At 41.3% G+C, this 23,285-nt stretch overlaps 2 protein-coding genes across 3 annotated transcripts in view; both read right to left on the bottom strand.

Moving 5' to 3' along the window:
• The window catches only part of abca3b (ATP-binding cassette, sub-family A (ABC1), member 3b), a 29,885-nt gene extending 21,741 nt beyond the window's left edge, over positions 1 to 8,144 (bottom strand). The window contains exons 1-5 of the mRNA XM_061750420.1: positions 7,865 to 8,144; positions 6,986 to 7,060; positions 4,685 to 4,931; positions 2,674 to 2,801; positions 1,467 to 1,632 (exon numbers count right to left, since the gene is read on the bottom strand). Of these exons, the coding sequence (XP_061606404.1) occupies positions 1,467 to 1,632; positions 2,674 to 2,801; positions 4,685 to 4,931; positions 6,986 to 7,039 (595 nt within the window). The 5' untranslated portion in view covers positions 7,040 to 7,060; positions 7,865 to 8,144. The remainder of the gene's footprint in view (positions 1 to 1,466; positions 1,633 to 2,673; positions 2,802 to 4,684; positions 4,932 to 6,985; positions 7,061 to 7,864) is intronic.
• A 1,241-nt stretch (positions 8,145 to 9,385) lies between these two features.
• ccnf (cyclin F) lies at positions 9,386 to 22,250 on the bottom strand. Of its 2 annotated transcripts, none has more exons than XM_061750425.1 (17): positions 21,974 to 22,250; positions 21,199 to 21,350; positions 20,933 to 21,039; positions 20,751 to 20,818; positions 20,061 to 20,257; positions 19,063 to 19,116; positions 18,777 to 18,881; positions 18,434 to 18,511; positions 17,001 to 17,155; positions 16,741 to 16,905; positions 16,391 to 16,514; positions 15,609 to 15,789; positions 15,447 to 15,534; positions 14,277 to 14,376; positions 14,059 to 14,192; positions 12,696 to 12,871; positions 9,386 to 12,055 (listed from the first exon to the last, which is right to left on the bottom strand). In XM_061750425.1, the coding sequence occupies exons 1-17, from the start codon at positions 21,984 to 21,986 to the stop codon at positions 11,589 to 11,591; spliced, it is 2,364 nt and encodes a 787-aa protein (XP_061606409.1). In that variant the 5' UTR covers positions 21,987 to 22,250; the 3' UTR covers positions 9,386 to 11,588. The 2 variants fall into 2 exon arrangements, with proteins under 2 accessions (XP_061606409.1, XP_061606408.1); XM_061750424.1 differs by having other exon boundaries at positions 21,199 to 21,353.
• Between the last annotated feature and the right edge of the window lie 1,035 nt (positions 22,251 to 23,285).

Here is a 23,285-nt window from a genome sequence, read left to right on the forward strand (position 1 = left end):
GGAACTGTGTGAGGCTACAGGCTATGCCCTGTTTGCGTTTTCCAGTTAATAAATCACATGTATAGTCACCTGCAGGCTTCTGTTGCACAATTTACTGAGGTATGTCATCTGAATAAATTTTAATATATTGTAATTCATTGAGAGGTACCTATATTTACAATAGAACCTGGAAGAGCCTAAAAAGGGGGACTAACTTATTATTTTCTCCCATTTTCACTTCCTGTATCAGTGACAGCCACGTGTGCCCAATACATTTGTCCATACAGTTGACGCCTGTTATTCAAATAACATCCGCAGCCATAGTTTTTGCACCTTCAGCAGTCTCGACTCTGGATGGAGACAGAGATCCTGCAGCTTGAGGGAAACTATGGCAACCGTCAACAATACAATCTTTTGATTTGTAAACAGTGAGCACAGAGAGAAACATGGAGACCAGGGATGTTGTTGTTTTTTTCCCCTTTACTCATAGTTTGTTCACACCTGGCCCACACGGTGTCACGGTGCGCGGCGGGAGCGCCGAGGCTCGATAACGCGGGGGGTCACGCCAAACGTGCGGGATGGCAATTCCCATGGAAACGTGGCCTCTCGCTCCAAGAGGCTGCAGAGATTAAGTGCAGCGCATCTGATGGGATGTCAAATCAAAATGGACTTTTTAAGGCCACTTTAATTTATGACGTTAAGCCACTATCCTAATTGAAGAACAGGCTTTCATTTTGAAAAATCCAATTTAACAGACTGTTAAAAATCTCCCCAGTGGTTTTTTTGTAATTATAATCTAAATCAAAACAGACATTGTTTTGCTATCACAAGAAAATTACACCTACGTTAATTGGAACTGGAAGGAGAGGGAATTTGTGGCTTTAATCGCTTTCAGTGTTTTGGCATGCCTATATGCAGTGGATATAAAAAGTCTACACACCCCTGTTTAAATGTCAAGTGTTTGGAATGTAAAAAAAAAAAAATAAGACCAACATAAATCCTCTCAAAACATTTTGCACCATTAATGTGACTTAGAACCTAGACCTTGAATTAACCAATCGCATCACAAAATGGGAGACACACCTGCCACCATTTAAAATGCCTCTTAATTAATCCCAAACACATTCATTCCAGCTGTTCTAGTAGGTTTTTCCTGACATTTTTCTTGCATGCATTTTCCCACGTCTTTGAGCAATTTTGTTATGTTTGATTGAAATCCAAGGTTGAACTTTTTGGCCATATTTCCAAAAAGGTTTGTTGGTAAAATCCCTATACCTACAGTGAAACATGGTCGTGGCAGCATCATGTTGTGTGAAAACCGCAGTGAATACTTTCTGGATGCACTGTTGCATGAGCCTTCCCCCATGGACCAGTAAAGAGTTGGTGCTCCTCCGGTACCCGTTTCGTCCGCTACAACTGGGCGCTTTATTTCCCGATCCAGCACTCAGAGCGAAAATACATAGCACCATTAGAAGAAGAGCGCTCACCAGGTGTTCCCCCAACCATGTCATACTGTTCTCTCGGGCCGGGCAGCTGAAAAAGCGGGTAGAGGCTAAGTGTGTGCCAGTCCAAGTCGCTGTTGGGGTCCAGCTCCGACTTCTCTTTGGGCGGGGCGTTGCGAGGGGTGAAGGTGAAGCGTAGGTGGTAGCTGACCTGGATGCATGGGTGTGTGTGGAAGAGAAATGAAAACGTTCACATACTCGTTGAAAGCGGGGAAAAAAATAATACTTACAATTCGGGGAAAATCCTCTACAGTAGTTTTCATGTAGAGTTTGACAATGTGGTTTATCGAACAATGATTTTTCTCAAGCTACATTATGTCACTTGTGCTATGTTGTTATAGCTAAAAGGAGGTGAAGCACAAATGGAACTGTAGTGAGGCATTTCCAGCATTGTTAATTTTTCTGTCAACACATGGAAACCATTATCGCGTTTGAATTTTTTGACACAATTTGGAGGCATCCACTCTCTCTGAAAAATCCCACTTTAAGACTAGAATTGGCACCTTGATGCGGCACCGTTTCTGTTCCAATGTCAAGTAGCGGACATCTGAAGTCAAGTCAAGTTTATTTGCATAGCGCTTATTTGGAAAAAGAGTCTCAAAGGGCTTCAAAGGCCCACAGTTGTTAATGATTGACAACACCCTGGAATCTAAAACCCACAATTTGGTGACTTAGCTGTGAAACTCGTCTTTGTGTATTATGTATGTCTGTTTTTTACTGCCACCTGGTGGCCAAGGCGAGCACTATTTCAGTGGGCATTGGTGCAGACCGTGCTATACCACACTGTTTCATTCTTTACATTCTATTTAACTGTTATGTTTTAGTGTGTTTTTTTTTTTTATATAAAGTACATTGCTATAGACTAGTTTTCTTATTAAAGAACATTTTACAAAAATGGTTTTTCGTGGGGCTGGAACTAAACCTATAATGGCGTGCAGTTCTACACCACAGCAAACTACAATTGCAGTAAGAAACACGTTAAATGAATTTTCCTCCGGCAGAATCTTTGCAACATCCAGCCGTCTCATTACAAGTACAGGTTTACGTAATGTTTCGCCTGGCACCTTGATGATGGCGGGAAATGTAACACAGCTGTGGCCGACTTCAATGCAGGACGAGTGCATTTAGATGCGAGTCTACTTTTGATTTTTTTTGGATGATCCATATCGTGTGGCCATTGTGGCGCTCATACCTGAAGGGGCAAAGGCTCATCATTGCGACAACAGGGCTTCTCAAACACCACAGCGGCCAGGAAAAGTCCAGACAGGGGGTCATTCCTCACATAGTCCTCAAAGTGCTTCTCAGACTCAAAGCCATGCACTAGAAAAGACCACATTATTACGATTTATCACACCAATCTTAGCAAACGCTCACCCACCGTGCAGGTCGTATCACTACTGCAGTCATATTAAGCCATAATCTGCTTTTTTTTTTTTTTTTGTATTTGCTCATATTTCGGTTTGTTCCAGAACTGCATTTCTCAACTGTAACTTACATTGCACTTATAACACACACACACGCATGCAGGTATTCGAGGTGTGGTGGAGTTTTATGTACACACAGGTGTCTGGGTTAAATCTGGGTCAGACCCACAGAGCGAGCGAGCGAGAGAGAGAGCGAGAGAGACACACACACACACACACACACACACACCAAGGAAAAGCAGCTGCATCGCTTCAAGCGTGCCCACTATGACTTCAGCCTGAGACGAATACTAAAAGGCTATTTTGCTATTTGATGGACTGAGGCCGGATTTCCAGAAAATGCACTTTTTGTTAAAAATATCTCATCTATTATTTATATACACTGTATTGATTATTCTTTTTACTGTTACACAAAAGTCAACACAAGCTGTTCAACTTTTTATCAGAGGTAAAATGATTTTAAATTGTTTTTTTTTTTGTGAATGGAGCAATTAACATTAACAAATGTATTTAATAAATTGGATTTCGCAAAAGTAAAGTGATGTTTAATTTGTTTTCAAGTAATTAAAATGCTACAATAAGAGTAATAACGATAAATGACAACAAGCACTTTTAAGGGAACCCGAAGACAAAATGGATTAATTATTACATGAGAAGGACATAATCATTTATACTGGGTACACATTACATAAATTACTTTGATTTCAACTATTATTGAGGAATAGTTTGGGGAAACATCTACCATGAGGATCACTTATGACCATGTAAATTAGTGATTGGTGCAAATATTATTAGTCATTTACTAAAAAAAAAATAAATAATCAGACACTGTGTTTGACGCAACACACAGTAACTGTAAAAACCTCTCTTTCTCAGCAACGCAAGTCCTGGCAAGTCCAAAATCTGATTTAAGATTACACAACGTGTTATTTCGCAAAATACCATGGAAAAAAAAAAAAAAAAAAACCATCAAGAAGTTACAAAACCATGAACGTGACATTTCAAATATTAGCAGGCGTTTTAAGACGCAACACAAAACAAGCGAGGTGCCATTTTGCTGTTCTCGTGCGTAGCGAGCGCCACGTTCTGAACCTCGCTCTTAGAATCGTCGGCTCTGGGAATGGCGGGGCCGTCTTAATTATTCATTAGGGCGACGTTGTGGTGTGTACAGGACGAGCTGCAGTCACACGGTTCACACTACGACTTAATTATCGGTCAGCGTGCACGCATATGAGGAAAAGGATGCAGGCCTTCTTTCCTGGTGTGAAATGAGAGCAGGGCGTGGCGCGTTTACTCTCCTGACCCGGTTTCCAGAGGAACCGGTATTCCCAGTTGTGCATAAGAAAGGAGCCAACTGGCTGCAGTATCCGTTTCCCCCCCTCATGACAGTCGAGCTGGCGCAGCCAAATTAGGCGTGTAATCCAATTTCAGCTCATGCTGAACACCAAAAGGAGCTTCATACTATAAAAATGTTACAGTTCATTAAGCATGCATTTCAATTGCAAACCCCATAAAATGTTATGTTCAATACATTTTAATGGAATCATAACACACAGCTCTTTAGTTTCCTAAATTTAAGCGCAGTGTTAATGTTCACATTGTGCATAATGTTACATTGGTTTATAATAAATTAGACATACCTGTTAGGAATAAAACCTTGTTGTTTTTTTTAATGAACGCTTGGGCCTACTACACTACTGTATTTTAATGTTGGTCATGATGATGGTACTTGGCGAAGGAAGGAAGGAAGGGATGGAGGGAGGGGCGAGCACCACCCACCTGAGGCTAAGGCCAGGTTGAGTCGCACGTCCTCCGCCACCTGCCGCACCGCGCTGGAGTTGGCGGGCACGTACGCCAACTGCAAGTGCCTCAGGAAGTTTCTGGGTAAAGCTTCGACCGGAAAGCTCTCGTAGAAGGTGGCGTTGGGGAAGTCCTTGAAAGGCACCTTCTGGCGTAGCAGGATGAGGATGCCGGAGAACAGCAGGGGCAAAATGATCTCCACCAGCGTTACCAGGATTTGACGTTTCTGGGGGCAGAGATAGAGATCATGGCGTTATTGGTCAGGGGTTCCACATAATGAGAGGAAGTATTTTGCCGCATTCGAGGCTTCTGAGGGAGTGGGAAATATCCCGCTTGGGGCTGAGCGTTTCATTCAAAACAAACAAAATCGCCAACTCCTTTTTTTTTTTGGGGTGCAACTGTGCAGTTCAGTCGCATTTAGCTGCGTCGCCCGGTGTGCGGCGGGCCTAATGCAGATTGCCAACCACTGTGCCACGCGAAATCATCCAATTGAACTTAATTGGTCTTAAAATTATAATAGTAAATCTGTAAGGAAATTGAGAAGAGTTCATCATGAGTTCAACGTATATATTGATTGCAAACTTTTCAAAAGCAAATATGCACCTTGGCTCAATATATGTTGAGAAACATTGTATTAGAGGGACACAACCTGAGGAAATACGGCAGTTTTACAGCATTTTTTGTCAAAGTATGGCAGTCAACTATTCTATTACGTCAGTCCAATGTATTCCGATGAAGTGGCGAGTTTCTGAAGAACAATTTTCCCTGCTGGAGGGCTGAAACTTCCCATTTTCCCCAATTATCTGTAACGCAGTAATAAGTTGTAACGTAATAGCTACACAATGAGTGAAAAGAGATGACTTTTCAGCTAACAGGGGGTGCAAGATGACTCCGAGATTTATCACTTCAAAGGTTCAATTATAGAGGTTAAGTCACAAGCGAAGAGAGCGAACCCGACAAAGGCAACCTAATTTCAAACAGGAGCTTTTGATAAGTACAAATGAAAAGATGGTGACCGCAGATCCTTCCGAAATGCTTCCTAACTATTGGCGCCAGCCTGAAAGTACTTGGAAGTACACATAATTGGGTTCTTGTGATGAGCGACTGGAACACACGACTTAGTTAATTCAGTCATGTGATCACATTTCAATCAATGCTATTTTTCCCCTTGGACGGATAGAAAGCTTGCATTCGTCATTCCTATATAAAACATTGGTCTATATTTAACTGTGGAGCACTTTGTGGCTCCATGTTGCATTATTATTATTATTATTATTTTTTTTTTAAACGGCTACTGTCCCCGATTGCACCTTAGTGCTAATTGCCATCCAGAAATACGAGCTCTCCTTTTAACTGGTCTGGCAATACATGATGTTTTAGTCATGCAAATGAGGTAGCAAGGAAGCGGCACTGAGATTCGGAGTTTTTTTTTACGAGGAGCTCGGGACGCAATTTGATGGAGCAGCAAGCATTGCGCCACAAAACAAACAAACAAAAAAAAACAATAAAAAATAAAAACACGGTGCATATCGGAATATGTGCCGTATTGTGCAAACTTTTAACTGATATTGCAAAGGCACCATTCAGAAGAGCACAAAGCCTTACGTGCTCGCAGGCACCGTTTCAGGGTGAATTTCATGCATTATCTTCATGACGTAGTCACTCTTTCCTTTTACTCTTATGACTGTGTTCAGAATGAACCAGTCACATTCCAACTCACGTTACTCATTGTTGTTGTCACGCACTCAACAGCCAGTACTCGCCAGAAATTCCCTCTCCCTGACTAGTTTTCTTCTCATCTTTTCATGAACGTTGGCGGCACGTCCCGTTCTTGGTAACGTCACTGTTGTGACATATTTTCTCCACTTGACGATTGCCTTCATTGTGTTCCACTGTCTATTGTCTCGGAAATTCTTTAGTACCCTTCTCCTGGCTGATACCTTTGAAGAATGAAATCCGTATGATGCCGTGAAAACGGTCTGCAGAGTACGGCAAGTGCTGTATGATGTGACTACGAAAATGCCACAAAAAGCTTACTAGAACATCTGAACTTTATTTGGAGTTAATCAGAGCCTCTTTGAATGGTCTCAAGTGTGCCCGTTTCACATGAGTGTGAATGTGATTAAGTTCATTCTGAACACAGCCACATCTGTCCACGTTCCAATGGCTAACAGCAGCAGCAGAAAGCAAACTGTTAGTCTGTTTACTTCCTCTGTGAACATGAAAACGTGCCATTATTATTTCCCTGTCTGTGTGTGTGTTCACCTTTCTCCAACTTACCTGGTGAAGGTAGTTTTTCCACACCAAGAGTCCAAACTGCCGCCCGATGGCCATTTTCAACAGTTTACTGGACTCCTGTCAGGTTAGTAGCGAGGATGAAAAAAAAAAAAAAGAGAGAGAAAAAAAAAAGTCAAATTTAATTTCACGAAACGTACGTAGCGACATGAAAACGCAAGTTTAAGTCAACGGTGTAAGTTTCCCATCTCGGTTTCTGGTTCATAAAAACAAAAGCGAGAAGTGAAAGAATGCCAATATGCGGGGAAACAGTCTTTTGTGGGTACAAATTATGTGTAGATGACAAAAAAACAACAACAACAACCAGACAAAAGCTTTCATTATCCAGTTTGATTTTGACACAATCCCTACTAACTTCAGTACAATTACCAAATATTGTTTACCAACTGATTGCTTCTTTATTAGCATTCTCAGGAGATAAACAAACGTTTCCTTGTTGCCACTAGCCCCGCCTTCCCCCTCTCTGATTGGCCAGTCCTGGATTTAATGTCGTCTTGATTGGACAACACACCATCTCTAATAATAATAAATTCCCTTGATTTGCTTGCTCACTCAAATATAAAAACTATATTTTGTTGAGGGCTTGATATTTGTTTTGTTCAAGACGCGAAGTCTCCTTGTTGCCGCTTTGGTCTTCCCTGATTGGCGCATAGCGGCTTCAAGGCCGTCTTCATTGGATAACAAACCTGCTCGTCAATCCCGCAGGCTTCCTCCTTGATGAATGTTAAAGATGGAGCTCACTGTGCTCTCTAATAAAGTCACCGAATTACGTACCGTCTCGCGGACACGTCGCCTCTTTTACCGTTCAACACACTCACCTACATTAATTCATTGGACTGTTATAAGAGTAAAGTGTGAAATTACCCCAAAAATCGTTGTTTTGGCGAGTGGACGTCACAGGTTCGCGGTTCCTTTTCCTCCGTTCCCTCGTCGATTTAATTTGATTTGAAGAAAACCATCACAGCGGGGCTGTACTTCTTCTTTCTTCTGAACGGAGCTCCTCTTATCACATTAGCATTCGCATTCCCCCCAAACGCCGGGTTTCGCCCTCCGAGCCTGCCTGCCAGCCTGTCAGCCTGCTAGCGACGCGATGACGGCGCACTAGCTGCTGAGAGGTGGCGAGCTCGTGGACACAGCGTGAAATTACAGCCAAGAGTCAACACAACGCACCACGTGACTCCCCCGTGGCTCGCCGGAGTCACGTGACTTGGGCGCTCCGAATTGGTTGGATGACAACGGCGCGTTCAGGTTTGCATACAAATTTGGCTTTCGTCATTGCCGTAGGAACACGTGTGTATATATATATATATATATATATATATATATATATATATATAACCCTAACCCTATATATATATATATATATATATATATATATATATATATTTTATATATATTTTTTAAAGAGGATACAGTTATTGTATCGGCGCCGATATTCGACATTTTGAAGCATATCGGCATCGGCCTTTGTTTTTTTTTGTTATTAATAGAGGTGAATTTAAAACTGGGTAACCATCAGATAACTATTTATTTATTTAAATTTTCATTTCGCTTTATAAGAGATGCAGTTTACCAATAGAAACTTCCTGCAGTTTTTGTTTGAATTTAAAACAAAGATAAGCGAAAGATTAACATTTCGGTAATATTTAAATTTCAGAAATCTTTATTGCCTGTAGAAAACTTTAGAGAGCTCTTTAATTGTTTAAGTTCCCATTTAAATGCTGCTGAGCCTGGGAGCTCCCTGAACCTTTTGTCAGAATTTCAAAACAAAGCTGTCTATTGTCTCAGAAGAAAAAATACAAACAAACGAACATGTTGCAAATCTGAAAAGGCGATTAAAGGCATTTAAATTAAGTGTTGGCGTATTCAAAATGCTGACACCCTTTTACAGCAAATGAATATCTAAATATCAGTGGTTGATGTGAACTAATCCCATTCAAACGCATGTTAAATGGGAGTCACCACACAAATTACCTGTGATTAACCCCAAATAAAGTTCAGCTGTTTTATCAGGCTTTGAGTGGTACAGGTTTAAAGGGCACAATGGTGGTAAAAGCTCTTAAATTATCTCATTGAAACCAGGTATGTGAACAGGGGTGTGTAGACCTTTTCCATCAACTGTATGGTACACAGACCACGTTTTCCACACTATGTTATACGATGGCAGCCTGTTTCTGTCGCTAATATTTATTTGTGAAACACGTTTATATATTGCAAATTGTTACTTCTCAATTGTACCTTACACAATGTGACCAGTGAATGAGAGTAGGCTAATTACAAGCTAATCTATCATTTTCTACAATAACAACCTATAATGTGGGATTTTACTCCCCAACATTAAGTCTAACAATAGTTTGATAAGAGTAGCGACATCGAGGCCGAAAAACAAATACCACAATCCATGATGGGTTTATTTGAAAAAAACACTTTCAAAAACATCACAGTTGTGTAGTGTATGGTAGAAAAATGCTGCCTGTGTGAAACAACAAATACACATTTTCAAGTAGTCGTGGCATATACATGCAAGGACTTGGTACATTAAAGAAAACACAGGAGAGAACCAGTCCAACTACTGATATTATTCATAATGAAATAATATGAACATTCAGTCAGTCACCATAGGGTCACCATTCATTTCCCTAAAGTGTCTAAACTTCTATTTTTCCCCGAGGCCATGTGAAGTGATGTTGTATCCGAGTATCAAATGATTATGCACTTGCATTCCGTCTGGGATGATATTCAAAACAAAAGTGCCAGACTTCCAAGTTACCCGAGACAACCATGCGCAAAAAAAAAAAAAGTGGAAAAATAAATATTCTTTTGAATGTGTAGACCTCAGCGCTGTGGCTTTTTTAGTGTGCTGCAAAGATTACAGAAGAGCACAGGTCAAGATTCACAGTTTTTAAACATAAAACGGTAACAAGGTAGCTTTGGCACACAGGGTGTTCAGTGGTTTGGCAAATACAAGACGAAATTGTATGGACAGTGCATTAAAAAAAAAAAAAAAAGCCACAACAACATGAGTTAGGATTTCCTCACAGTTTCCAACCATCCAATGAGGTTATTGTAAAAAAAAAAAATAAAAAATAAAAAATTAAAAAAAAATGGTCCTGAGAAAAGCCAGTGGTTCCAAAATAGACAGCCAGGTTTTAAATCATGGGAGGTATTGTTTTTTTCTTCTTCTTCTATGTAAACAAACAATAAAATGTACTGTGTGGTAATCAGCGCCGTCGAGGTTATGTTTAACGTCACTAGTGATGTATATAAAAAAAAAAACATTTAAACCGCTTTACATTGAACCTTTGCATGAGAAATGGGACAAAACAGATGGACACACCAACATCAAATATCAAGAACGTACAAGATTCTCCTCGGTTTGCGATAGTCCTGACATTTCAAGGTTAAAAACAGCAAGCGGCGTAAGAAAGCACACTCAGTTACCGCCATACTTGGTTTTACATTTATGGGCTTGCTTTTTTTCCATACAAATATTTACTGCAATTATGACTTTACTACAACATAGGTTAATAATAGACTACGTTGCATTCCGACTTTCATACGTAGGAACAGAACTCCGTCACAAACCGAGGAACCGCTTGTATCTTTCCCATGTATTCTTAACTCTCCATATCCAAAAACAGTTCTAGACTATTTTCATGGTAAAAGTTTTTTTTTTTTTTCCATATTCAGATATTGTATTTCTTTCCACGTTTAATGCGCAATGAGATTGTTTCTATTGGTTTTCCCTTTCTACCAATATATCCATTATTGCTATTGTGATAATATCGTGAGTTACTCTGCGATTAGCACCATAAATACGATTTTTATTTATTTATTTATTTTTAAAAAAAGTGAAAATGTCCTTTTTTCCTGCCCGAATGCCAATGTCTTTGGTCCAAATTGGGATTGTTTGGCTTTTTGCGCACAAATAAATGCCATTCTCACAAACACGACTCGCAAAAAGTTTGGGATATTCTGCTTTCGGTTGAAATTTCAAGACGAACTTAAAATGCACTATAATCTTTGACAGGTGAACTTAATGTGACCTTCTTGAAACTTTTGACTGCACGTCCAACTGCAGATGCGCTTTCTGACATGTGCGGCCAACTGTTCACCGTTTCAGTACTTTTTGCATAACTTGTTCCCTAAAAAGAAGCTGAATGACAAAATTCACAACGGGTGTTTTGATCCATGAAAATTTCTAAGAATGGCCATGTCTGCTTTTCTGTGACTCTTCCAGTCTCACTGTATCTGTGTTGCAACATGCTGATGACACTCGGTGACACTTCTTCATAGATTAAACGCCTGTTGTGCCTATTTTGTCAAACAGCCCCTTGTTAGAGAACAGTAAATTGTGCAAAAAGTACTAAAACCCTAAACTGAGTGACATGTACATTCAAAAGTTTAGAGAAGATCAAATTAAGTTCACCTGTAAAAGTTCTATAACGCATTTTAGGTTCATCCTGAAACTTGACCCAAAGATGAATATCCGTTACTTTTTGGAAGTGGTGTAACTAGTTTCGTCCTCTCTGTTAGAGAGGACTATGGCGAGGGGAAAAAGTGCTGGATGATAACTGACCATCACAGTCTACAGAATCCGGAAGCCCACGTTGGCGGAATACTGCCCGTCTTCCTCATCTTCTTCTCGCTCCACCTCACCTCTGCTGTGCGCCGCCAAGTTCTTCCGCTTGACTTGCTTGCTGGAGTGGCCGCGGGGCCGTGGCATGGGGACCAAAAGGCGGAAGCCTGGCTGGGAATGAGCAGAAGCGGCGTTGCTGGGGGAAGTGGGAAAAGTCTTGAGCAAGCACGGGACAAGAGAAGAGCAGGAGGAGGAAGAAGAGGACGACGACAACAATGACGACGGGCTGACGCTTTGCACCGACGAGTAGCCTGAACTGTGGTCGTCCGCGGAGAAGAAAAGTCCATCCTGCTCTTTGGGACGCAAGGCCCGATCTCTTTCGTCCTCGCTGAAGCCGTCTTCGTCGCTGGAAAGCGCCCGGCAATTCTCTTGTCTCGCGTTTGTGTCAGCCTCCATTTTGATGGATATCATCGAAACTGTCAAAAAGAAGAAGACACGCGATGAGTCACTGGGTTTTGACAGTGAAAGTGCCGCGTCATCACCTAGAACACTATGGGCCAAATGGATTGCCGAGTCATGCTCAGACGGTCACAGATGCATCACTACTAATCACGAGCCCCTTTGGGCAGGGGGTGTGAAGTTCACACGCCACACTCCCTTCTCCTATTGTGCTGAACGCAATTGTTGCAGTTCGACAACTATTTTATTGGTCACATCCCACGCTGACATAGTCACGCATCGAATTTTCTTGACTACGGGATGCCGCGTCACTGTGTGAAATTGCTATGTCCCCTGTAAATGACATGTACCCCAGGTCCTGCCGCTTTTAAATGACATTTTCTATTTCAAAGCGATGCCACTGAGAGATCCTAGTTCTCTCGCTCAATTGGTAAGCAGAACGAGGTCCTTTTCTTTGTTTGTGAAAAGACAGTCGTGTGCCTAATTTTATTTTGTCCTGATATCGTGTTCATTTGTACTCCGTTTTCATGGCGTTAGATGAGTGCACGCTGTGTCCGACGGTACCAATCTGAAAATAATTGACCTGAGTGACAGTTGCAGCTGCTCTTTTGTTACAGCTACAGCCTAATTCCCAATCCGTTTCCCCACATGACTCACAATCTCCATCTTTCTCCCCCTCGCTCTCCTCTTGGTCGCCCTCGTAGCCGGAGGAGGAAGCGTCCAGACTCCAGTCCAGGATGTCGCCCAGCAGTGTCTGCTCCTGATTGGACAGCTCCGCGGTGGGCGTGGTCACTCGGCTGCCTCGGTCCGCCTGCATGTCGTCATCGCGCCTCCTTGGGAGGAGAGGGAAGGTTCGGGTGAGTCATTGGAGGGTCTCACAGATGGATCAAACAAACACCTTCTGGAATAAACAGTTCACGTCTGGTGTGGCTCAATGGAGGAGATTTGAAAGATGCAAGCTAAATGAGCAAAGTCAGGAGGAGGAGGACTTGTCATGTTGACGCATTCATTTTTCACACGGTGCCTTTTTACGTATACCTTAAAGGGGACATATTTTGGAAAATGTGCTCTCTGTTTTATGTAAATTCCTGGCTGTCAGGAGTACCTGCACACCCAATAGAGTGAAATGAAGTTAATTTGTTGGGGACCGAGCTCTGCCGCAAATAGCGAAAATTCACAGGTAATTGACACCTACTTAAAAAGGTTTAGAATTGGCTATGGATGCCACAAGACTGCAGCAAAGCACTATTTGAAGTTCCTCATATCACTTCAAGTTCCATAACACCGAAGCAATACTTTTATATTAGACAGTGCTTTGGCTTGAACCCCAAAACCGAAGGGAATTTTTCTGCGAATAACAGAAGACGGGTTATAAAAAATAAATCTGCAAAACGGTGAATCAGCGAGTAGCGAATATGCGGGGAAGAGTGTAAAATGTAAATGTGTCTGTAGGCAAGCCATTCCGCACTCTTGACCCACTGTTACGGAACAGTGCTACAATCAGGGGGGATAATTTACATAACAAGCACTCCCACACCAAATTGCTCCGACCATGACTTGGAAACTCAGCTGGGCGAAGATCCAAAGCCACTTGCAAGCAATGGCCAGACACTGAAACACAATCATGCAGAAATATCCACATCCTGCATGGGCTCGACGCCTTTGCTATCATGTCTAAGCCAAAAGGTAAGCAGAGCTGCAATGAATTTGGGGGAAAATGTACCGGAAAAGTATGTGGGTGTACGAGACTCTCAGTAACTTCTACTAAAAACCCAGGCTAAAGTTAGATCCTCCCCCAATATACAAAGATGTTGAAATGTACCACTTCAACATAGCTCCAAAAACATAATTCCTTGATACCAATTACTACTTTCCTATCAACCAAGGCCCCGGCAGGCCATTCAAACCCACAACCTCCGAATTGTTATTATTATTATTATTATTACAGAAATGGACTGCTTTTAAAAGGTGTGTGTTCATAGCATTTAGCTCTAGTGTGATGAGAATTTGCGTGCGTTACCGTTTACTAGTGCCGGAAGGCGAAGCAAGGAAAGCGTAGATGTCCGCTGGTTGGCCAGTGGGACTGGGAGGCTCCAACTGAGGTTCCACTTCAGGAATCTCAAGGATCTGACACAGATCCTTATAATCCATCACCTTGGAAAGCAAAACAGTTTAAACTATGTTATAAATGACAGTATTTTGGGAGGGAGAAGGGACTGACGGGAAAGGTGCATGTACCTTCTCTCTGCTGATGTGCTGGTAGATGTCATCTTCAAAGCGCTGCTTCACGCCAGTAAGAGACACGTGTCTGTAGTCTGTGGGAGAATCTTGACTGAAACTGAGGAGAGGGAAATAGGACAAAACACTCAAATCTCAACACTCGGCAACCATGTAATCAAGATGGCCTCCCACTCCATCTTCACAGCTTTATGGGCAGGTTAATGGCCCTCTGTTCTTCTTGGCCACTAGACATTAAACAACCTTGTAGCTCATCAGTCAGGCTTCACTGAACATGGTGAAAGGCAATTTCTGATCAATGGTCATTATTTCACAATGTTCTGTGTTACTAATGCCCAGCGAAGCAGTTGATCAAAATGGAGGGCAAACACGTCATCAAGATCAGAGGTTGCACATTTAGTGGAAGACGGTGGAACCTCTAAAGTCGAACCCAATCCACTCCGAGACACCAACTCATTTCAAGGCAAATTTCCCCAGGAATCACTTCAAAGGGAATTAGATTTGCCGAGTGCTCACACTGTCACCATCAGAAAATTCTTATTAATCGCACGGGCAATGATTGAAGTAGCATAGAGAGAGGTAAGATTTTGTAAAATAACAACTTATGTAAAATTATTTTTTTATTTTATCATCTAGAACAACCCAATTAACCAATAATTTAAATGAGATAAAAATTAAGTTTAAATTTCTTTTTAATTTTTCCCCCAGGATGTTTGATAATATAAATGCATGCTGGGCCTTATAGAAGGAACAGAGTTGGCCTTATAGGAAACACAGACCCTATTTTGCCTACCTCCCCTTTAGGTGTTCAATGAGTTGGAGGATAACGCACATGACGATGGTTTGAAAGCCACGTTTTGACTTTTGAGGCATTTTTCATTTGACATTCATTTCATTAATTGCGCCAACTCTAACCTACAGTCAACACTTTCACTGCATGGATGCAATTAAATTACCTTTCTGCAAAAAAAAAAAAAATACAAAATACATCAACACAGACGGTTCCCTTGGCAACTGCAGAAATTATAGGTTGGAATGAAACCAGCGAGTGATCAAGTGAATAGCGCAAAGAGGGCAGATAAGGAAAAAGGATTCTAGTGGGGAAGAGCATCAGTGTGGGGAGCGGTGTTGCACAAGAGTGGGTGATTGTGCTCGTTGTGAGCGGCTTACCACTTGACATAAAGCAGCACAGCAAGCTGGGTGAGGTCTTGCTTGGAGAAGCCGGTGTAGTCCACCAACTGACTAGGCCAGACGGGAGCTGCGTACGTCAAATTAGAACAAGTCAATCCTATGATTCAATGGCAAATGCCGCTCTTCACACGGGCGGGTTACCGTAGTGATGCAGCGATCTCGTGAGCAACAGCACGGCGCAGGCCAGCACGGAGGGCGGCGACGTGGCCAGGGCCGAGTAGAGCAGGGACAGCTCGCAGATGTAGCTGAAGAGGTGAGTGGTCCGGCGCTCCAGGGGGAGGAGGGAGAGCAGCACCTCGCCATAGTCCAGCAGAGTGGGGCTCTGAGGTGGAGCGCACAGAATAACAGTGGTTTAAAATGTGACAGTCAGAGACTACTTATCGGCAGATTATACATGTAAACATCAGTTTTACGTAGGACACATGAAACACCTTCTAATACAACATAGTGTATTACACTTTATATAGAATTACCAACCACTTCATTAAGTGCACCTGCAAAATTTGAAATTTTGCAGGTGCAAATTTTTTTGTTTTTTCTTAATCTGGTAAATAACATACATTGATTACATAGTTTTTTTCTGATAAAAGGAAATTACATCTTTTTGGGGTGATTTTCATTGGCCAAATTTTGTGACCATTTTCTTTTTTATTCAGAAAAACAAAAAGGTCAAAAATGCTTTTTGTATTTTGTTGAATGAAAAGAAAATGTTAAAATTGAAAATGCATAACATTTTTATAGAAACCTTTTTTTAGCAGATTTTATTTTTTATTAATATGAAAAATGTTTTCCCTCAATATAGAAAACATTTCACAACATTTAGAGACTTGACTGTTTTTTCAACAAATGTGATTTATTTTTATTTTGAAAAAAATATATATATTTTTTTAAAAAAGTGTTGGTATTTTGAGGTTAAGACTCACCCTGATCTTCCCCTCCAGCACAGAGACAACCTCTCCCATCATTCGGACCAGGTCCTCATACTTGTAGGTGTTGTCTGTTAGCCACACTGCTTCCCTTATGGTAAGAATATCCTTACTCATGTAGCTACAAAGGGGGAAAAAAAGCAATTTTATGTAAAAAATAAAATAAAAAATAAAACACAATAAAAATAAAATCTGTGTTGGCTGGAAGCCCCTTGTCACTCTAATGCAACACTGTAAAAATGAAAAAACATCTGCTGTTTTGTTGCTTCTACATATAATGTACAGCTGCAATTTGAGTCAGGAAAAACCCTGAAAATGGATAACAGGCAAGTCATTAGAATTCTTACCGCGTGCAAACCACCATGCAGGCAATCCCGAGCAGCTGAAGGCGAACCTTGGGGACGGAGCACAGCGCCAAGTAGCGGTCCACGCAGCCCACGGTCACGTGCAGTGTAAGGCTAGAGAAGTCCTTCATGGTGGTCACTTCCACCAGCCAGTCCACCAGAATGTACCTACAGAGGAAGACCAATTTGGGGAGAGAGTGAGGACCGCGAGGCCAGTGATGGGATAGCAAAGAAGGATGCCATCGTGGAGGATTAGCCATTACCTCATGGTGTCCTTGATGCCTCGTCTAAGGATATTGCGATTGCTGTGCCGTGCTGCCTGCTGGGAGTTTCTAAAAAGTTGGGACACCAAGTCGGAGCAGGCCTTAGCCTCCAAACCCAGGGGGTTGCCACTGCTGCATACTTTGGCAAGGGAGAGCTGCACACAGTGAGACAAATTGTTACACTAGTCACACGAAAAACAACACTCTGGATGATTTTTTTTGTTGTCTTGAGTTGTGAGCAAAAATTTGTGTTACAAGCACTTGATGGCGGGAGAAAACTTTACAACAAGCAGCAGCTTGTCAGACAGTGACCAATCCGCTATATGCGGAATGTCACCTGACCAACGCGGGAAAAGGGGATAGCGGACTTCCTGTGTATGCTACGCTAACGGACATCTTGCGTCATCATTATTTGAAGCAGAACTTGCTTAAATGTTGTTTTCTTTATGGCTGGTGTCATTGTTCAAAAGTTATATACATGCATACATACAATAAATGTATTTTTACAAATATGATATCATACATGTAAATATACTGCGATCGGCTGGCGACCAGTTCAGGGTGTACACCGCCTCTAGCCCAAAGATATTTGCGATAGGCTCCAGCACGCCCGCGACCCTTGTGAGGATAAGCGGTACGCATAATGGATGGATGGACATGTAAACATAAACGAAGCCCAAACACCATCTATTGTCATCTTTGGTGGCTTTGTGGTGACCTTGTGTTTACAAAAAAAGACATTGTAGATGTTTAAAAAGTTCCCACGGGTGCTCTGTCACGGCCCCCGTCACCATTCACCCTAGAGAGGAGGAAGTGCTTTTATGAGTTTTGCCGAATGCAGAAGTAGATTGTGCATATACCGAATTAAAAAAAAAAAAAAAAAAGGTCAAGTGCTTGCGTCAAGCTGTTTATTTGTATCTGATGAGTCTTCTTTGTGTACTTATTATGTATGCATCATACTGCCCCACGGTGGCTAAAATGCACACACCACAAGGAGCAGCATATCGTCCATTGATTTTTTCAAGATGCACAAACTATTTATTCTTTACATTTTATTTTATTATCACACCTTGTTATTTATTTATTTAAAAAAGTACTATACAGTAGAGTGCTACTTATTAAAAAAAAAAGTTTGCTGGTGTTTTTTTGAGAGGTGGTAGGCTGGAACGCATTAATTCATTTCATCATCATTTCAAATTGGGAAAGAATATTTGCAATATGAGTGTTTTTGAAATATGAACATGGTCAAGGAACAAATTAAACTCACAAGTCATGGCACCACTGTACTTGTGGATTTTATAGCAGTATTTGTTCTGGAACTGGACTTAGGATGTAAAATGGTCACAACAAGAAGCATAACAGATGGGGGGGGGGCATGATGTTAAAAACTGAAGTGAGTGACATCAAGGGGACACATGTTCCTGTACACACACCTGGGCCTCCCAACATCCTCTTGCAGCGTAGTCCCTGAGGGTTCGAACACATTGGAGGTACCTGCCTGGATCTGACATCTGCAAGTCAAAACAGAAAAATCATACGTGGGGGAGAGGGGGGGGGAAGGATATTCATATGTAGACGATTGCCAAATCATGAGATAAAACACCAATTTTATTCAACTTTTAGCTGAAAATGGCACCAGTTACAAAAGACCCAATATATTATGTCGAGACAATTTGAAAAATAATTAGAAATCTAACAACTTTTCAAACCTTTAAAATGTTTGAATTTTAGTTTTGAGTGTGAAAACAGTGAAATAGTGAAAATGTCAAAACTCACAGCCGCTTTGCGGTTGTGCTCCCATATGAGATAGGAGCTCTGCAAACAGCCTGAATGCGAAGACTCTTCCAACATGGATATGGCTTCAGCATGTTTGTCATCCTCCTAGGGAAAGATGAGAGCATTGAGTCCCACTGACGATATTCATGCTCTTCATCTCGGATCCTGATCCAATTAGTTGTGCTTTGTCATGCGTGTGGAGGATGCTTGATGAATGAATGGGAAGGAAGGCTAAAAGAAGGCTGTGTTGACCACGACGGGTCAGAGTGAACTGGGTGAAACTCACCTCAAACAGCTGTAACACTCTCGCCAAGCAGTGCAACAAGGGGCCCTTCTTCTCCTGGCAAAACAATGACGGAGAAACTTAGCAACACATTTTTTTAAAATACATTCATTTTAGAGACTTCAGTGTCCTCGATGTGAATTTCGGAAAATAGACGCAACACGATTAAACAGATAAGATACAGAAACACAAACCCAAATAAAAGCATAAGAAAAAAATATGCACGGTACATTTTACAAAAAAAAGCATCATACAGGAAGCAGATATACAAATGTCTTCAATTAAAAAAACAAAACAAAAAAAAGTATGACATTTTATGCCCATTAGTATCCCATTTAGTTTTGTCTGTGTTTTCATATTGCATTTTTGCTCAACTTTGTAATGTTCCATATTAAGAGAGTTTAAAAAGAAAAGTTCAGTAAAAATAAAAAATATTTGTACTTTATTAATCCCCAGAGGGGAACAGTAAGAAAAACAAAACAAAACAAAAAAAAAACATTAAAATTTACCTTTTACAAAATGAATACAACTATAAAATAAAAAACAAATTATAGAAAAGATTTGTAAATATAGTACCTCTTTTCTAACACAAAATATTGTATATTGTATTTTATTAAATTAATAATAAACACTCATTAAGTATATATTTAACATTTTTATATTTGTTATTCATCTAGCACAGGAAACTATAAACGGAGAGTTAGATACAAGAGAGGTATTGTTCAATACCGTCTCAATATAATTTAAAGCCAACACAACACGGTTAGAAATGTATAAAAATGAAATGAAAAACCTTAAAATCTTTTCAAATGCAATTTAATACTAATACATTTAAAAATGCCATGGACACCTTGTTTTCTTGAATTACAGCTATTACAGCGGCGTCCTTGATTTCAGACAGAACTCGGTCGTAAACCGAGGACCCCCCCACCCCCCCGTCTACAACGGCAGAATTAGAATCTTTATTGTCACTGATGACCACGACAATTTCCGTACGTTACCTTGTCGTCGTCACACTCGGCCTTGAGGCGGTCAAAGACGACCGCCTTGCAGCAGCTGCCGGTGGGCGACCACGGCGGCCGGATGAACAGCCAGCTGAAGGGGTCGGCGGCGGGGGAGCGCAGGCTCTCTGCGAGGCTGAGGAAATGCGACGCTTTACGCCCGCACACGTCCGCGCGGCCCTCGTCGCTCAGCAGCGCTGTTTTGGAGAAAAACGATGCGCGCGGTGAACTACGATCTCAAGAGATGCTTTTTGGCAACAGTGAAACAGCAAAAGATGAACACCATCCGGACCGTGACACTGGACTCCTTCCAAATGTTTCAAATAAAATCTTTGCCCCAACTGTAGTTTGAAGTAACATTTCCTAATTGTCAGAATTGTATTGCTCATACTGAGCAGCCACCCGCAGAGAGTTCCATTTCCTGCTCTACGGTAATCACGATGCTTCGAGGTTGCTGACGTCATGCAAACCATCATAGTATGATGATGATGATGATGATGATTTGAACTCGAACGAAACATACTTCTCGGGTTGCAACTAACAATTATTTTAATGATTGATTAACCGAAAATTCTTCAATTGAATAATTGATCCCACAATGGGAACATTTGTACTGAAGTCGACCGGTGTCACAGAATGAATTGTGTTGTACTTTAGACGTTCCACCACATGAGAAAACATTTTACTTACGTCCTTCATTGTACAAATAAGCAATCCCTAACTTGACTGCCGCTTCAAAATTCCCCTTTTCAGCAGCTCTGTGAAAAAAAAATAATAATTGTTGCGGTAAGAGAGAAACCCCACAGATAAAAAGAGTCAACTAACTCCTGATCAATGTGTTTTTATCCATCCATTCATTTTCTTCCGCTTACCTTTCAAATAACCATAAATTGTCAGGGGAGGGCCAAGTGTCTCTGAAGCTGGCCCTGGCCCAAACACTGGCGTGGTTGTCAACAATGTCACGCAGCTGAGAATGAACCTGCAACCAAGACAGCTTCATTTAGTCAACACGGCAGCGCAAAAATAAAGATCCTGAAACCGATCACGTGGGGGGCGGGGGACGGCGACGCGTGTGCTTGCGAAAAGTGGCGTGGACGTGTCGGGTGTGTATCAAAGGAGGATGATGATGATGACTCACAGCCCTGACTGATAGCAGGTCCTCAGCAGAGATGCACTGGAGCACACAGAGGAGGACCTCCTCGGGCAGACTCAACAAGGTGATGCTTGGCGTGCGCAGGCGGACCCTCTTTCGAACCGGGATGGAGTAGCATTTTGGGCAATGGCAGTGGACTGCTGACAGAAATGGGAGTGGATTTCAAACATTGTCCTTCGCTTAGCCTTGGCAAACACCACAAAAATACATTTTCATAAATATTGTACATACTTTTCTACTGTGTCTTCCTGGTACTTATTCACTGCATATTTCAGTTATGTCTTTTACTTTTATTTTGTAAAGAACTTCTCATTGTATCTCCATCACACAATACCCCTTGAAAGCACTGAAATAACATCCTAAACTAATTGTGGAGTGGATTAGTAGCTAGCTGGTGAGCTCAACAAGTTAACCCAAGTGGGCGCCCAAATTTCCCTCCTGTGGCTCAAGTGGTGTAAACTTTAAATTTACGCCTCACGCTGTTTAACATTCGCGGTGTACTTTTAGACAACTTAAACGCTTGATAAGTCAAATGGAAACCATGTTTTACATAAATACTGAGGCCGACTGTGAGCTAATATCCACGATTGAGCTCGTTCGTCGAGCTAACTGTGCTAACTATGTCAAACAGTTACAATTTAAAATATGCAGGAATAAACTTTTTTTTTTTTTTTCTTAAAACAGGTATTCGTTAAAACATTTAAAGCCATATGAGGTGATTTAAGTAAGAGTGGAGAGGGGAGGGGGGAAAGTGACTTACCACCAGCTTTCATTGCAAGTGTACTCAATGTACAGTATCTGGAATCTTCACACCGGCTAACTTTACAGCAGTCAAGCAGCGATTTAAACCTCACGACGACGTCGGCTAAGTGTCAAATACAACTAAACACACACAAATTTAACACAATTTGGGGGAATTTGTCGTCAAATTACACCCTCGGTTCGAAGTTGGGGCAACACTCATCAGTAATGTTTGAAATTGTTGGCCGAATTCAAATCCAAGCATGAGTCCTTACTTGTTAGGCACGCCCAGAAGCTCCTCGAAGCACCGCCCGGGCCGACTGTTTAAACACTGCATTTGATTTGATTGGGCGTACGTAGGTACGACACGATTGGCGAGCACTGGTCAAGGTCGCTCCTATTGGCCGGAGTTTATAAACTGGAGAACATTGCGTCGCGACTGGATAGCGTAGATGCGATTCGAAGTACGCGCTCCCTAAGAAGGGCATGCTATTGGTTGAGCTGAAAATGAGGAACGCCCACTGACTTTTTCGGTGTACCGAGGATTGTGGGATACGTAGTTGCGTAAACTAATGCGCGATTTAAAGGTAAGGCATTTAAAGAGACATGCACACACTGGGCAGAATGGAAAAAAAAGTCATATCCTCAATTAAATTAAGGTCCATAAATACAATAAAGAGCAGAGGTGGCGTGTGTAAAAGCACTATGGTAAAAGTAAAAACTAATGATTAAATTCATACTATTCAAATACATACTATAATGTATAAAATAAAAAATATATATTTTTACTGTCTGTTATATAATAGAATACCTGCTTTGATAACTTGGTACAAAACCAAAAATGCTTCCCTCTTTTATAAAACTAACTGTCCATACTGAAAATAAAAAATAAATCGCTGGACACATCTTTGCTGAAAGCAAAATTTGGACAGGACAGACAAGACTGAACTAATATGATGTCCTGCATGAGCAAAAAATAAATTCGAAAATAGCTAATAATAACAACCGAAAAAAAAACACCTTATCTGAATTTGTTTTTCAGATTAGACAGATAATTTTTGAAGGCCAGAATCTAGTGGTTTTTGGGTTGTTTTTAAACATTAAAACTTGGCATAAAGACCACCTGAACTCCACATGAGCGAGCACTATAGACAACAGAGGCAGGGAAAAAAGGAAGACATATCTCGATACTATGCGTCATGTCGATGCTTTTGAAGAACAACGCGGTTATCTTCCTATAGAAACGTGATGATGAATTATTATCTTTGCTCGACATGTAATTCTCGCCACATCGTGTTGTGTGATCCAATTGTCTCAGAACTCAGTGCGTG

This window comes from Phyllopteryx taeniolatus, chromosome 16 (genome assembly GCF_024500385.1).
Source record: "Phyllopteryx taeniolatus isolate TA_2022b chromosome 16, UOR_Ptae_1.2, whole genome shotgun sequence".
NCBI lineage: Eukaryota > Metazoa > Chordata > Actinopteri > Syngnathiformes > Syngnathidae > Phyllopteryx > Phyllopteryx taeniolatus.